This window comes from Mesoplodon bidens (genome assembly GCF_964165515.1).
Source record: "Mesoplodon bidens genome assembly, chromosome: 20".
Classification (NCBI taxonomy): domain Eukaryota; kingdom Metazoa; phylum Chordata; class Mammalia; order Artiodactyla; family Ziphiidae; genus Mesoplodon; species Mesoplodon bidens.
In genome coordinates this window covers 18117480-18133488 of record NC_138181.1, presented here as the reverse complement: position 1 = coordinate 18133488, position 16009 = coordinate 18117480, and the positions used below count along the sequence as shown (strand labels likewise).

At 41.2% G+C, this 16009-nt stretch overlaps 1 protein-coding gene across 1 annotated transcript in view; it reads right to left on the bottom strand.

Annotated features, from left to right (window-relative positions):
* Positions 1–355: 355 nt before the first annotated feature.
* Positions 356–16009, bottom strand: part of GSR (glutathione-disulfide reductase) — a 44580-nt gene continuing 28926 nt past the window's right edge. Inside the window, exons 8-13 of the mRNA XM_081221212.1 lie at positions 12089–12175; positions 10012–10170; positions 7066–7177; positions 5069–5200; positions 3845–3978; positions 356–1300 (exon numbers count right to left, since the gene is read on the bottom strand). Coding sequence (XP_081077338.1) covers positions 1151–1300; positions 3845–3978; positions 5069–5200; positions 7066–7177; positions 10012–10170; positions 12089–12175 — 774 coding nt within the window. The 3' untranslated portion in view covers positions 356–1150. The remainder of the gene's footprint in view (positions 1301–3844; positions 3979–5068; positions 5201–7065; positions 7178–10011; positions 10171–12088; positions 12176–16009) is intronic.

The following is a 16009-nucleotide window of genomic DNA, read 5'->3' as shown; positions in this document are numbered from 1 at the left end:
CCACATGCCGCGGAGCGGCTGGGCCCGTGAGCCATGGACGCTGAGCCTGTGCGTCCAGAGCCTGTGCTCTGCAATGGGAGAGGCCACAACAGTGAGAGGCCCGCGTACCACAGTAAATAAATAAATAAATAAATAAAAATAAAAATAAAAACCTATATGATTTCTAGACTGTGCTCCCAACTCAACCATTAAATTTGCTGAATGTTTCTTTTATACCTCTGGTCTTTATTTATCAAAGCGAAATCTCTTTTCTCCCACTTAAGGTCTTAAGCCGACTTAGGGTAGCTCACTATTGGCATCTGACCCTTCAATGTGAAATATTCTTAGAAAATGAACTGTTACCCATAAACTCATAACAAATTTTATAAGAAGACTGTGATTTTATTTTCAGATTTTTGGAAATAGTTTTCAAAAAATAAAATGACAAGAATACATACAAAAACTGAAATCATTCACCGAACTATGAACTCTTAGCAGAGGAAAGGACTTTTGAAGTACATCTGAAAACACGGATCACTTCCAAAATGTCCCTCTCACTTGTGCAACCAGCCTCCTCAAATCTTTCCCAAATTTGATGAACTTCATCTCATAAAAGTAACACAAACCATTTTTAATCATTTAGAACAAAAGAAAGAATAAAATACAGGAGGCAGGCCTCTCAAGTTACATGCTTTTAGAGAAAACTCACATCCTTGAGCAGCTTTGTAATATGCAGAGCGCAGTACTGGCTTCAAAAAAAAAAAAAAAAAAAAAGACTGTACTTGCATTATTTAAATGTGAAGAGCAGCTGTCCTCTTCCTCTATAAAAATTAGCAAGTGATATTCATTCAAGTACATTAATTTCACCTTACTTCATATGGTTTTATACTTAGGATGAGGCTAAAACAAAAACAAAACAAAAAACAGCTAGCACAGAGCTATTAATAAAACAAATAGTAATTATTGAGAGATGTAATCAAATGAAAATCAATCCTGGATAACAAAACAGATTTCTAATTACATAAATAAGTTTACTGAAAATTCCCACTACTGGAAGATCCTGATTACAATAAAGAAATACATACAATGGGAATGGTAAATAAACATGATGATTTGATTCCTTTCTGAAGGTCTACTGGTCCAGCTGCCAGCCACACGAGTCTCTGGGTTCTCAGCGAAGTGTGACCAGTTCTTCTGAAGAGGTAGGATGAATGGCAACAGTGTTATCAAAGTCAGATTTTGTTGCTCCCATTTTGACTGCGACCGCAAAACCCTGCAGCATTTCATCACATCCAATTCCCTGCATGTGGATCCCAACCACCTGCGACAGAAAAGACAAAAATCCTTCAAGTAAAAATTTTTATCTCTGTAATTGTATGAGCCAGTTCCTTATAATAAATCTCCTTCTAGGTACACACACACACACATACACACACACTCACACACAAATTTTTTTATCAGGTACACTAATAAATTTTTTATTAGTCATGAGAGATACCTGATATTTAAAAACCTCTAAAAAACTTAACATCTCTAATCCCAATAGAGCATAACACAGCCTACATGGCCCACGCAGCCCTGACGTCCCTCCCCTGCCTACCTCACTCAGCACTCCCCACTCTGGCCTCACCAGCTTTCCTCCTGTCCTGAGTATTCGCCATGCTCTCCCCTTGGCACAGGCTGTTCCCTCTGTCTGGACACTCTTTCCTCCCCTCTTTTAAGGGTTAAAGCCCATTCATTCTTCAGAGAGCTACACCTGCCTTCCTGACCAAGTTAAATTGTCTATCATGTGAGCTCTCAGTCCCAATATTCCTCCATCATGGTTCTATCATAACTGCAAAGTTGTATTCATCTGGGGACTGGACAATTACAATCCACGTCTCCCAGGAGATGTTAATCTCTAGATGGAGGGGACCCTGCCCGCTTCTGCTCCTCACCCTACCCGTCTGGCCGAGCACAAAGACAGCCCTTAGAGGCACTCAGCCCATACGTGCTGGCTGCCTGGACAAATGACCAACAAGAGGCATTTGTTTCAAATCACATTTTTCAGTTAGGTTTCTAAATATATTTTAAAATGACTAGTTAATATTCACCTCCAGCAAATACTTTTAGGGTCAGTAGACTATTGAAAAGCAAAGTTAGAGAATATAAAACTTAGCCACAAAAATACGTTGCTTAAAAACAAATCAAGGATATACTTAATATTAATGAACAGTACACGTAAAAAATGATTGATGCAAACTTAATGTTATACGTTTCTTTACAACTAAAAAAAAAGTATATCTCGGGCTTCCCTGGTGGCGCAGTGGTTGAGAGTCCGCCTGCCGATGCAGGGAGCATGGGTTCATGCCCCGGTCCGGGAAGACCCCACATGCCGCAGAGCGGCTGGGCCCGCGAGCCATGGCCGCTGAGCCTGCGCGTCCGGAGCCTGTGCTCCGCAACGGGAGAGGCCACAACAGTGAGAGGCCCGCGTACCGCAAAAAAAAAAAAAAAAAAAAAAAGTATATCTCAAAATAAGACAAAGAAATCCCAAATCATGTACTGTATATACATTCAGCCAAATTTTTAGATACTGTGATGTAAATTGAATTTACAAAGAGCTTCTGGTGATAGCAGGAGCCTTATGTTATTTCTTTCCATACAGTATCCCAGTTCTTACTCTTTAGTTGACTGTCAGGTAATGTTTACCAAATGAATGAATCATAAATGGCATAAAGAAATAACTGATATGAAGAGATAAGTAAGGACTTTGCTGATTCAATAACTGGAAATCTCAGGCTACTGGGGAACATTCAGGGCAAGAAACAGCAACCTTTATCTTCCTGCCAAATCACTTACTTTCTTCTCTTTGCACTGATTCTCTGCTTCTGTCAACTGACAGTGATGTTGATTTTTATAAGCCGGAAGCCAGGAACCATCTTGTGGCTTTTGGTGTAAGGGCCACTGATTCAGATACAGACTATGTTCTTTTTAATAAGAAAAGTTGGAAACCATACCTGAATCTTTAGTTAAATTACTGTTCCTCACAAAGCCATGTTCCCAAGGCATATTGCTAAGTTCCACTTTAATATTTAATTCAATTTATAGAAAAGCCCAATAGGCTGACCTAATATCAAAACAACACGTATTTCAAAAATTATTAAAAAAAAAAAAAAAAAAAAAACCTGTTCAAATTCAAACTCAAATCACAATGAGATACCACTTCACATCCGGTAGGATGGCTACAATAAAAAAAGACAGTAACAAGTGTTGATGAAGGTGAGGAAGAACTGGAACCCTAGCACGTTGCTGAAGGGAACATAAAACGACACAGCCACTTTGGAAAACAGTTTGGCAGTTCCTCAAAAAGTTAAACCAAAAATAGATAACTGATTATCTCAGAACATTTTACTAAATAAACTTCTTCCTCACTGATTGGTTACGTTAACTTTAAATTTTTTACATTAAATTCTTACACTTACCAATATTTCTGAGTTGCCTATCTATTCTGGCCTACTGGTCAATGACAACCTCAACCTCTCCCCTTTATATCTTACGTGCTTTTTTTGGCCGCACCGTGTGGCTTGCAGTATCTTAGTTCCTTGATCAGGGATTGAACCTGGGCCACAGCAGTGAAAGTGCCAAGTCCTAACCATTGAACTGTCAGGGAATTCCCCCCACCAACTTATGTTTTTAAAGTAGTGGAACCTTCTTTCTATGTGAAATATTATGAAGAACCGCAATACAGAGAGAGACAGATAAAAGGTGGGACTGTGCCAGATGAATCAGAGAAAGCTTTACCCGGTCTTCCCTTCCCACCTCACCAAAATACCCCATCCCTGCCAACCTTGAAGACAGTCTTGAGCTTACTGGATTTTTCCCATACCTTTTCCTCTTTGTTGGCACAAACCATTTTCATCACACATTTTGTTTTCCTTTTGGTAACTGCATGATACATTGGGGTAAAGGTGGTGGAATAAATCTTCACGTTTTCTTTTCCATATTTATAAATGGCCTCAACTATAATGCACAGGGGGGGAAAAGAAAAGCATCTATCAGAAACTTAAACAATTCCACTGAGCTATCAGAGAGATGGCCGGAAATACATAACCTGAATCAAATTACAAGGAAATATTAAACAAAAACACAATGAGCTGGGGCTTCCCTGGTGGCACAGTGGTTAAGAATCTGCCTGCCAATGCAGGGGACACGGGTTCGAGCCCTGGTCCAGGAAGATCCCACATGCCGCAGAGCAACAAAGCCCGTGCACCGCCACTACTGAGCCTGCGCTCTAGAGCCCACGAGCCACAACTACTGAGCCTGTGCACTTAGAGACCGTGCTCTGTAATGAGAAGCCTGTGCACCGCAACGAAGAGCAGCCCCTGCTCACCGCAACTAGAGAAAGCCTGTGCGCAGCAACAAAGACCCAGCGCAGCCAAAATGAATTAATAAAATAAATATATTAAAAAAAAAAACACAATGAGGGACAATCTACAACATAAATGTCAATGTCATGAAAGACAAAGGCAGGCTGAGGAATTCTTTCTCTTCACTAAAGGAGACCAAAGAGGTATCAAAACTAAATATACTACATTATCCTGGAATGAACCCTGGACTTGAAGGGAAAAATGTTAAAAATGAAATTATTTGAGATAACAGGCAAACTCTGAATAAGGTCTAAAGTTTAGATAATATTGTATCCACTTAAATATTCTCATTTGAAGCTATGATTCTGTACGGGAACGGCCTTGTTCTTAGGAAACAAATACTGAAGTGTGTGTGCACGTGTATAGAGAGAAAATGATACAGCAAAAGTGTTACCAGTAGACAGGAGTCTTCTGTAGTATTTTTGCAACTCTTCTTTAAATTTGAAATTAGTTCAAGTAAAAAAGCTTAAAAAATCAAACAGATAGGGTGGAGTGGGGAAAGAAATTATATTCTCAAAGTACTAATAGCTGGGGAGGAAACTGGACCTGTGATGAGAAGTTAGTAGCTAAAAAGCAATATAACTTGGGGGCTAAGATAGATTTAGTCAGCTGACAGACACCTAGTTTAACATTAGCAGAGGAGGGGAAGAAACCATAAATGACCTTTATTTTTAAACACCTACCTTCTGTGAGTCCCACTGTCCCAATAGGGGGGTGGCTGAAGACCACCGTAGGGATGTTGTCATAGTCTAACTTGGAATCTTCTTTGCGTTCAAAAAGTCTATGGGCAAGTTTTCGGCCAGCAGCAATCGCAACTACAAAGATATTTTTAAATCAGTGTTTAGCTTATTGTTCATTTTAACATAGCAGGATTATTCTACTAACGGTTTATCCATCTGGCTTAACATACAAGTTCTGACAAAGTCTTCTGTCAATGCTCATTACAATATCTAGTTCAATATAATAAAAGACCTATCAATACCTTAGTTAACAATTCAAAATATTGGCTTATGTGAATTCTGTACATTCTATTATGACAAAAAAAAAAAAAAAAGACACATTTACAAGTTCCCAACCATCTGGCAAGTTACCTCTTAATGCAGATATTAGCTTTTTGATATATTTATGGAGCAAACTACATTAGTTTCAAGCATCTTCAGTTCTACTTTATAACCATAGTCATTTCACAGGAATATTTTGTTTCTTTTTAAAATTATTTTTATTTCTTATTGATTTTTTTTTAAGTTTATCCTCCTTAGCCTGTTTTTATTCCTAATGGTCAAAAAAAAAAAAAAAAAAGCCTGAGTTCAGTAAAAGCATCAGTTATTAATTTTATTGACTTCAAATTGATAATTTTTTTTCCAAAATAAGGTATTAGTAGGATACATAAGAAATTTTTTTCACCTCGACAAAATTTTTAGCTGTTAGATTACATTATGAAGGTTTTGAAACTTTGCTTGTTAGTTTGCTTTTGTGGAGAGAGCTTCCTAAAAGAGCTAAAAGGCTTTGGGTGTGTGTTTCCATTCTGAGTAAGACCCGGGCCATTTTGGAAAGGATGGTGAGGCCCCGGAGGGGTACAGGTGAAAGCAGATGGATGGATACCACCAGCAGAAGCAGGACAAAGAGCTTGAAATGACGCCAGTTAACTCATGAAGTAGGCTGAAGTATGGGATTCTGAGGATGGGGATCAACCTTGGTTGTATCAAGACTAAACAGTCATATAAGAATACCACTTCCTTCCACTGTCACCAACACAACTCAGATTCTAATTTACAGCATTCTTCAGAGGATGACTGTATCATCTGTATAAAAATTTCAGTCTTCACCAAGCATTTAAAAAATCTTTTAAAGAAGGGGGCTTCGGGCTTCCCTGGTGGCGCAGTGGTTGAAAGTCCGCCTGCCGATGCAGGGGACGCGGGTTCGTGCCCCGGTCTGGGAGGATCCCACATTCCGCGGAGCGGCTGGGCCCGTGAGCCATGGCCGCTGGGCCTGCGCGTCCGGAGCCTGTGCTCCGCAACGGGAGAGGCCACAACAGTGAGAGGCCCGCGTACCGCAAAAAAAAAAAAAAAAGAAAAAAGAAGGGGGCTTCCCTGGTGGCGCAGTGGTTGAGAGTCCGCCTGCTGATGCAGTGGACACAGGTTCGTGCCCCGGTCCAGGACGATCCCACATGCCGTGGAGCGGCTGGTCCCGTGAGTTATGGCTGCTGAGCCTGCACGTCCGGAGGCTGTGCTCCGCAACGGCAGAGGCCACAACAGTGAGAGGCCCGCGTACCGCAAAAAAAAAAAAAAAAAATCTTTTAAAGAAAAATAAATACTACTCAAAGCATTTTTAAAGGAAAAAATGAATATTACTCATAACGTGTCAGGTTCCCAACCAACATCTATCTCAACACATTTTGATGACATAAAGACACTCAGCCTTTTTTTTTGTGTGGTACGCGGGCCTCTCACTGTTGTGGCCTCTCCCGTTGCGGAGCACAGGCTCCGGATGCGCAGGCTCAGTGGCCATGGCTCACGGGCCCAGCCGCTCCGCGGCATGTGGGATCCTCCTAGACCAGGGCACAAACCCGTGTCCCCTGCATCGGCAGGCGGACTCTCAACCACTGCGCCACCAGGGAAGCCCTGAACAGTTTTATATAACACACAGAGCCTCCCTTAGCCCCCAAAAGAAGAAACATTACCTGGAGTCAGAAGAGCTTTTCCACACACATCCCCAACTGCGTAGACACCTTTCACATTCGTATTCTGGAATTCATCTACTAGGATATGACCTTTGTCATCAGTTTGAATCCCCTAAAATTATAAAGGGACATCATGTAAGTATTTGGCCCATCCACAAAAAAATAGCAGCTCACATCTCTGGATCCGCCTCACTTCAGGCACCTCTTCAGCCTGAATCTCCAAGAAACCACAAGACTCAACAACAAGATGAAAAACATCTTAGCAAGCTGGCAGGTTTCATATCTTTTGCTTAATTTAAAAGGTAAATATTTAACTCAGTTTTGAGGAGTTTTAACAGGATTTGACTTTGCATTGTACAATTCAGCTGGCCAGGCAAGCCTGAAAAGGAATCACTCAACTATCAGACATGGTACTTGGCATCCCCGTGGAGTCCACCTAAGGCAGTGATTTTCAATTCCTTGGAAGCACTCCTCCTGAAGCATGCTAACTCATACTTTAGACAGGCACAGCCTGAAGCAGTCATCAAAAGTAGACTTCTTTGAAGTTTACAGTTTTATCTTTAAAAATCCAAGCAAAATTTGTATTCTACTCTAAAAAGATATCAATGTTTCCTTTAACCAAAATTTCTCCCTATACACTGAGTCGAATTTTTGCTCCAAGAATACGTGTCATGCTTATCTTGTGGCTTTGCAGATCCCTGGTGTATATACTCCCATGTGAGAAGTAGAAGGCCAGCAGGCATAGGGAGTAGGTAGTGTAGTGGTTAAGAGTACAACCTTTGGAGCTGGGAGATCTGGGTTCAAGTCCCAGCTCTGCCACTTACTAGTCATGAGACCACCCATTTATCAACAAATACTTGAACTTCTAAATGAGGCATTAACCGAGTCACTGTAAATACAGTGGTAAATAATACAGACATCTCCACTCCTTGTGGAGTTTATAAGCCTGGTGGACAATTTCTTATCTCTGTGCTCCTGGGTTCCTCATCCTTACCCCTCAAACAGTTGTTGGCAAGATTAAAGTAGGCTAGTATAGCACAGGGAACTCTTCTCAGTACTCTGTAATGACCTATAAGGGAAAAGAATCTAAAAAACAGTGGATGTATGTATATGTATAACTCATTCACTTTGCTGTATAGCAGACACTAATACAACATTGTAAATCAACTATACTCCAATAAAAATTTTTTAAAAAAGATTAAAGTAGGCCAGGAACATGTTGCCAAGACTTACAATAGTAATCATTCAATTTGCAGTATAAATATATATCTTAACACTGAATGAGATGGAAAACTTTTGCCTCATTTAAAAAAAATTCAGCAAATATAGTTCAAAACTGGACCTACCATTGCCTATATCTGCATAAAGGCACAATATCTCTTGAAAGGTGAAAAGCTGGATGAATAGTTTTGTTAATATAAAAACAGATAACTAATTTTACTAAATTCTACTGAATAGTAAGATTAAAATCAAGTAAAACATGTCCCTGGATATTTTTTTTTAATTATGAAAAATACCTTTTATTGAAATGAAAAAGGGATGCAACTTAAAACAGACACTAGGGCTTCCCTGGTGGCGCAGTGGTTGAGAATCCGCCTGCCGATGCAGGGGACATGGGTTCGTGCCCCGGTCTGGGAAGATCCTACATGCCGCGGAGCGGCTAGGCCCGTTAGCCATGGCCGCTGAGCCTGCGCGTCCAGAGCCTGTGCTCCGCAACGAGAGAGGCCACAACAGTGAGAGGCCCGCGTACCGCAAAAAAAAAAAAAAAAAGACACTAATATCAGAACATAAATCAAACTGTGAGACACTACTCAAGAGGCTCCATCAAATATATAAACCTCAAACATCTAAAATATTCTATTACTAGTAGAGTAGTATAGCATGTCAGAAAAATCATCACCCTCACCATCAACAGCAGCTGGTTAATATTTATTGAGTTCATGCTATAAGCCAGCATCTAAGCAAGTTACTTTGTATGCACTCTCATTTACTCTTCTCTATAACCCAATGCAACAAGCACTATTCCCATATTTATATGACGCAGTTGAAACTTAAGAGTAACTAAGCTACTTGCCTAAGGCCATGAAACTGGTAAGTAACAGAACTAAGGTTGAAAACTGGGTCAAACACTGGGACCCACACCCCAGGCTACTATACTAGACTGTCCTTCAAAATTTAAAAGAACAAATAAGAATGCTAACTATAGCACTGGTAGATGAGCTTTACATCTGTACCCATCCCCGAGTGCCACAATGTCCATGACGAGTCACACACCCATCCATTAGGATTAGAGCTGCAGACAATAAGAAATAATTATAGGGCTTTAAAGAGACAGGTATCATAGTAAAAAAGAAATCTGTAGGGAGAAGGCTACTCAGGAAATGGCGAGACGATGACCTGATCTAGGGTGATGACACTAGAAAGGGGAAAAAAACCCTTTATTTCCATTCCAAAGGCAGAAGCAATGGGATTTAATGACAAACTAGACACATGGAATAAACAGAAAAGAATCCAACAGAACCCACTCAAGTTTTGGGGGGTCTGGGGTTGGATCAGGGGAAATCACAGGACTACTGACCGATTCCAGAAGGTTTTAGGCAAGGAAAGTGGTCAAAAGGTACAAACTTCCAGCTACAATATAAATAAGTACAATACCAGGGATATAACGTCCAACATGGTGACTACAGATAACACTGCTGTTAAGAGAGTAAACCCTAAGAGTTCTCAACACACAGAGAAAATTTTTTCCTTTTTTCTTTTCTACTTTTATTGTATCTACATGAGAAGACGGATGTTAGCTGACCCTCTTGTGATCATTTCACAATGTATGTAAATCAAACCATGGTGCTGTATGCCCTAAACTTATGCAGTGATGTATGTCAATTATTTCTCAATAAAACTGGGGGGAAAAAAATAGAACATCGTAGGCAGACTAGGTCAGCTTACCAGTTTGTTTAAATTCAGGCCCCTGGAGTTTGGGTCCCGTCCAATGGCCCAGAGTAGACAGTCAACATCTGGAATGGTGGTCAAGGTGGGTTTCCTACCAGGAATTGAAGTAACCATGCAGAGTTCCAGGCCTGAAGAAGTTTTTTTAACTTCCTTGACCTATTGGGAAATACAGTTTGTTAACGGGGGGTGTGGGGATAAGAAGGAAAGCAAATAAAGAGGAAACTAGAATTCTTAACATTTAAAATCTCTCCGCTGAATCCTACATATGAGTCTTACATGCTGACACATTTAGTTTTGCCCAAAGGCCACCAACACTGGAACTCTCTGGAACCAAGATGATATCCTAGGTGGCCCCAAATCAGCCAGCAGCCAGAAATGTCAACTCACATCAAGACCCTAATGCTTCAGCCTAAAAACAAAGTATTTGGGCTTCCCTGGTGGCGCAGTGGTTGAGAGTCTGCCTGCCGATGCAGGGGACGCGGGTTCGTTCCCCGGTCTGGGAGGATCCCACATGCCGCTGAGCGGCTGGGCCCATGAGCCATGGCCGCTGAGCCTGCGCGTCCGGAGCCTGTGCTCCACAACGGGAGAGGCCACAACAGTGAGAGGCCCGCGTACCGCAAAAAAAAAAAAAAAACAAAACCTGAAGTATTTTAAAGCGTACTTCTTCAAAACTGTAATAAAAATTTAAACCACAAATCTAAGCACAGTGATTTGCAGCTGGAATCGGGGGAGGAAATGGCTGTAGCAGCATCATTAAGAGAGTTTTTAAAATTGCACCATCCTTGGGCTTCCCTGGTGGCGCAGTGGTTGGGAGTCCGCCTGCTGATGCAGGGGACACGGGTTCGTGCCCCGGTCTGGGAAGATCCCACATGCTGCGGAGTGGCTGGGCCCGTGAGCCATGCCCGCTGGCCCTGCGCGTCTGGAGCCTGTGCTCCGCAGTGGGAGGGGCCGCAGCAGTGAGAGGCCCCCGTACCGTCAAAAAAAAAAAAATTGCACCATCCTTGCTCCTCCCTGGACATTCTTAATCAGGACTCGGGGGAGAAGGGTAAGTGGTTAGGAGAGTGAAGGGCACATAGTTTAGTGAAAGTCCCAAGGGGATTCTAGTACTTAACCACCAGGCCAGTACATCAGCATTTACAAAGCAACTTCACATTTATTGTTTTACTTATGAGATGGCCTATGCTGAAAGGGCAAAGCTTTGGGGGAAAAAGTCATTTTTACAAGGCTAATGCTCCAGGAAAAATCTGATATGTAGGAGATTCCCTGAGAATAAAAAAATACAAAGTAACTTCGTCATTGTTTCCATCTACAAAACCCAAAGGTTTCAAAAATAGATTCCATGGGACTTCCCTGGCAGTCCAGTGGTTAAGACTTCACCTTCCAGTGCAGGGAGTGTGGGTTTGATCCCTGGTCGGGAAACGAAGATCCCACATACCTCACAGCCAAAAAGCCAAAACATAAAACAGAAGCGATATTGTAACAAATTCAATAAAGACTTTAAAAAAAAAGATTCCATAATAATATTTCCTGAAATAAATAAATAAACAAAAATAAATATAAACCTGAAAAATAAGGATGTTCAATGAGGCCTCTGAGCACAAAAACTGTAGTTTTAGTTCTAACTAAACTGAATTCAACTTCCAGGTTTCTAATCTTTTATACCTTGGATTTCATTAAAACATTCATGTGAAATGCAGCTTCTTTTTTTTTTTTTTTTTTTTTTTTTTGCGGTACACAGGCCTCTCACTGTTGTGGCCTCTCCCGTTGCGGAGCACAGGCTCCGGACGCGCAGGCTCAGCGGCCACGGTTCACAGGCCCGGCTGCTCCGCGGCATGTGGGATCTTCCCAGACCGGGGCACGAACCCACGTCCCCTGCATCGGCAGGCGGACGCTCAACCACCGCGCCACCAGGGAAGCCCTGAAATGCAGCTTCTGAGGATAAAGAAAAGACTTGGTAGTACTCTAGAAAAGAAGAAACTGACTGGGATAGAGGTAGTTTGTGTTTATAAAGCTAGTGGGGTTCACAACAGATAGACAACCAAGGGCCATAAGCTCGCCCTGGGCTCAGTCATACCTGCGAGTACTTCAGCACCTCTATGCCAGCGTTCTCCAGCTCCTCAGTGCAGTTGGAACTGATTATTGAATCAAAACTTCTGAGCACCTGTATACATAGGCAGCAGAGGGATGGGTGGTGGGAAAGAATAAAACTTCATTAAAAAAACTTCATTAAAACTTCATTAAACTTCATCATATGCTACAAACCTGGGAGGGAAATTGCAGTATCAACCCCCCTCTTATGTCCTTCTTCATTCACGGCTGCACTATGAGTGGAGTTTTTTTTTTTTTAATCATCTTTAAAAAATTATGGTTCTGAAGAACCTAGGGGCAGGACAGCAATAAAGACGCAGACGTAGAGAATGGACTTGAGGACACGGGGAGGGGGAAGGGTAAGCTGGGACGAAGTGAGAGAGTGGCATGGACATATATACACTACCAAATGTAAAATAGATAGCTAGTGGGAAGCAGCCGCAGTAGCACAGGGAGATGAGCTAGGTTCTTTGTGACCACCTAGAGGAGTGGGATAGGGAGGGTGGGAGGGAGACGCAAGAGGGAGGAGATATGGGGATATATGTATATGTATAGCTGATTCACTTTGTTATAAAGCAGAAATTAACACACCATTGTAAAGCAATTATACTCCAACAGAGATGTTAAAAAAAAAAGGATTTAACCAGAATAAATAAATAAATAAAATCAGCTGCTATAAAAAAAAATTAAAGTATAGTTAATTTACAATGTTGTGTTACTTTCCGGTATACAGCAAAGTGATTCAGTTATATACATACACACACACACACACACACACACACACACACACACACACACACACACTCTGTGTCAGATTTTTTTCCATTATAGATTATTATAAGATTATGAATATAGTTCCCTGTGCTATACAGTAGGTCCTTCTTATTTATGTATTTCATATATATAGTAGTGTGTATATGTTAATCCCAAACTCCTCATTTATACCCCTCGACCCTGCTATCCCCTTTGGTAACCAGAAGTTTGTTTTCTATGTCTGTGGGTCTATTTCTGATTTGTAACTAAGTTCATTTGTATCACTTTTTTAGAGTCCACATATAAGTTATATCATATAATATTTGTCTTTCTCTGGTGAGTGGAGTTTTAGTAAGTCTGTTTTCCAGCATCACCACCAACGTCTGCATTACACCTGACTTCACCCACTCCTGTTCTAGAGTTAAATCCATAGGCAACCTTCCCGCCTCTACTGTCTTTGCCATGTTCCTCTCCTCCCAAGCTCTTCTCTTTTCCATAAGAATAGGGACCAGAAATTCTCTTTCCCCTTTCAGTATTCCAGGGCCAGCTTTCCTGCTGATACAATTTAAGGGAAGATTCTTGAACAAAATCTCCTATTCTAGGCAGAAAAGTCAGCTACATGGCCTTAGAGATTTTTTTTTAATACTAGTCTTAGTATTTGTTTAAGGTTTCAAACTACATATTTTAGGGTTCTAAATTTGGTAAAAATGGGATCCATTCCAATTAAGGTTCCCAACAAAGTTGAAAACACTGTGGTTTTTCTTCTGGAATGCTAGATGTTCTATGTTTTTTTCCTTTTTTGGCCATGCCGCAGCAGCATCTTAGTCCCCCGACCAGGGAATGAACCCGTGCCCCCTGCAGTGGTAGCTCAGAGTGCTAACCACTAGACCGGGAGGAAAGTCCCTGGATGTTGTTCTAGAGAATGTCTGTCTGTCCATCTACTTACCTATGTTCAAATCCTTCCAATGACCTTATGGGTTAGAAGGTGTTATCCCTATTTTTTTTTTTTCAGATAAGGAAGCTGAGACTCCTAAGAAGTGGAGTGACTTTTAGAAAGTTCTAGAGCCAGGATTCAAATTGAGCTTGGTCTGAGTCTTCTGATCAGTTTCTCTCCACGACATTATGCACTTCTTCCCACCCCATAATCGTGGACACCATTGAGAGGCACCACCAGGACCATTAAGAACTGACCACTGACAGCCTACCAGGGCAGACAACTACAGACCCTGGGAAGGACCAGAGAACAGAAGAGAACAAGGTGTAGAAAGCCATTCTCTTCCCACATCTCTCAGATCAGTTTACACTTGTCACTAAACAGGGACTAAAGAGATATGACTTCTTCCTACTCTCAGAACCAAGGCTCATTAGTCTCCCCTCCATTCGTATGGGGACACTTTATTTTTTCTTCATTGAGTTCAAGATGCCAAGTTGAGGTGGGAAGTTCAGGGAAATTGATCAGTTAAGCTTAAAAGCCATTTACATGTTTAACATTCCTGCTATAGCAATATTCTCATACTTCACCGTTTTCACAGCAATTGTCCACTTAGCCTCTAGCTCTATTTTAAATTAGTAGATGTGCAGTGAGTGTCTATTTTGCGACATTTACTCTAAAAGGTTCTAGGAGAATATAAACATGCATATTGATACCTCTGTCCCCTTCCCAGTGGAGGAGAAAGACAAGTAACTCTTGTAAGCTAAACTGAGATCAACACTATAAATTCACTTATTCATCCATTCCATCAACAAACATTTATTAAGCTCTACTATGTGCAAGATGCAAAATATTATCGTACAAGGCAGACTGATAATTAACTTGAAGAATGTGCAGATAAGGAGGTTTAGAAGAGACAGAAAATTACAGTCAAAGAGAACAGGGAAGATTTCAGGGAAAATGTAGCGTTCTGCACTGGATCTTGATGACTCGCGAAGGGAAAGCACCTTAAGTAGAGGAATCTGCACAAATATACAGAGATGCGACCAGGTCATGGCAGAGGAACAGCAAGTAGGCCAGTTCCTACTGAACGGGAGGGATTTGAAGAAAAGAAGTGGGGGGTAAGGCTAGAGAGGGTTAAACTCCTTCTGCAAGACAGAAACCATGTCTGATGAGATCGCTTTATGAGGGCTCAGTATATACGTGGAGTGATACTCAAACCTTACCAATCACAAGAGTAGAACAACATGCCATAAAATGTATTTGTGGAGGACCTGGTAGTGGTAATGACGAAGGGGAGGATGATTGTGATGAGGTGGTGATAGGGGTGATGGAAGAGGAAGAGGATACTTGGTAAAAAAGGCAGATTGTTAGAAAAGGAATGGAAACCCCACATTTTTCCCTATACCACATTACTGATGAAAGTTCATCCTAATTCTACTTAAGGAACATAGGATCAAAGATGGTATTCGGCACAGGGGAGATCACGGAATTGACACAGTGCAGTGGATTTAACAGTCAGCTAAACTAACCACAGACGGCAATGAATCTAGGCCTCTTTCAAACAGAAGACCCAATTAAAGACAAGTAAAACCGGTAACAAGGAAAGAACCTAAGATACCTAATGAACCTGTAAAACGTAGCGTCACAGACTTAAAAAGCATTCGGCACTTACGTGAATAAGCAATGTTATCAGTACTTAAGACCCCTAGAGATGTGTCATTATCATTTGTTAATGTCACTTAAGATGATGAAATAGCTATTCTAATGCCTGCCCTTATGAAGTTCAATGAATATGAGAATCAGATAGACTTGAGTTCATTAGTAGCCACACGAATTCTATCGTATAACATCACTGAAATAAGAAACAGAATCGGCATAACAACGTTTTTGCTGGGCTTCCCTAGTGGCGCAGTGGTTAAGACGCCGCCTGCCAATGCAGGAGACACAGGTTCGAGCCCTGGTCTGAGAAGATGCCACATGCCATGGAGCAACTAAGCCCGTGCGCCACAACTACTGAGCCTGCACTCTAGAGCCTGCAAGCCACAACTACTGAGCCCGCATGCCACAACAATAAATAAATTAATTAATTAATTAATTTAAAAATTTGTTTTTGCTGCCAGGTTTGGTTCTTTTTTCAAAATTCCCATTCATATTATTTTCAGTTGGATTTCAATGTTCCTATGATAGCTTCCATTACTGCCTTCCAGAGACTAGTCTTTA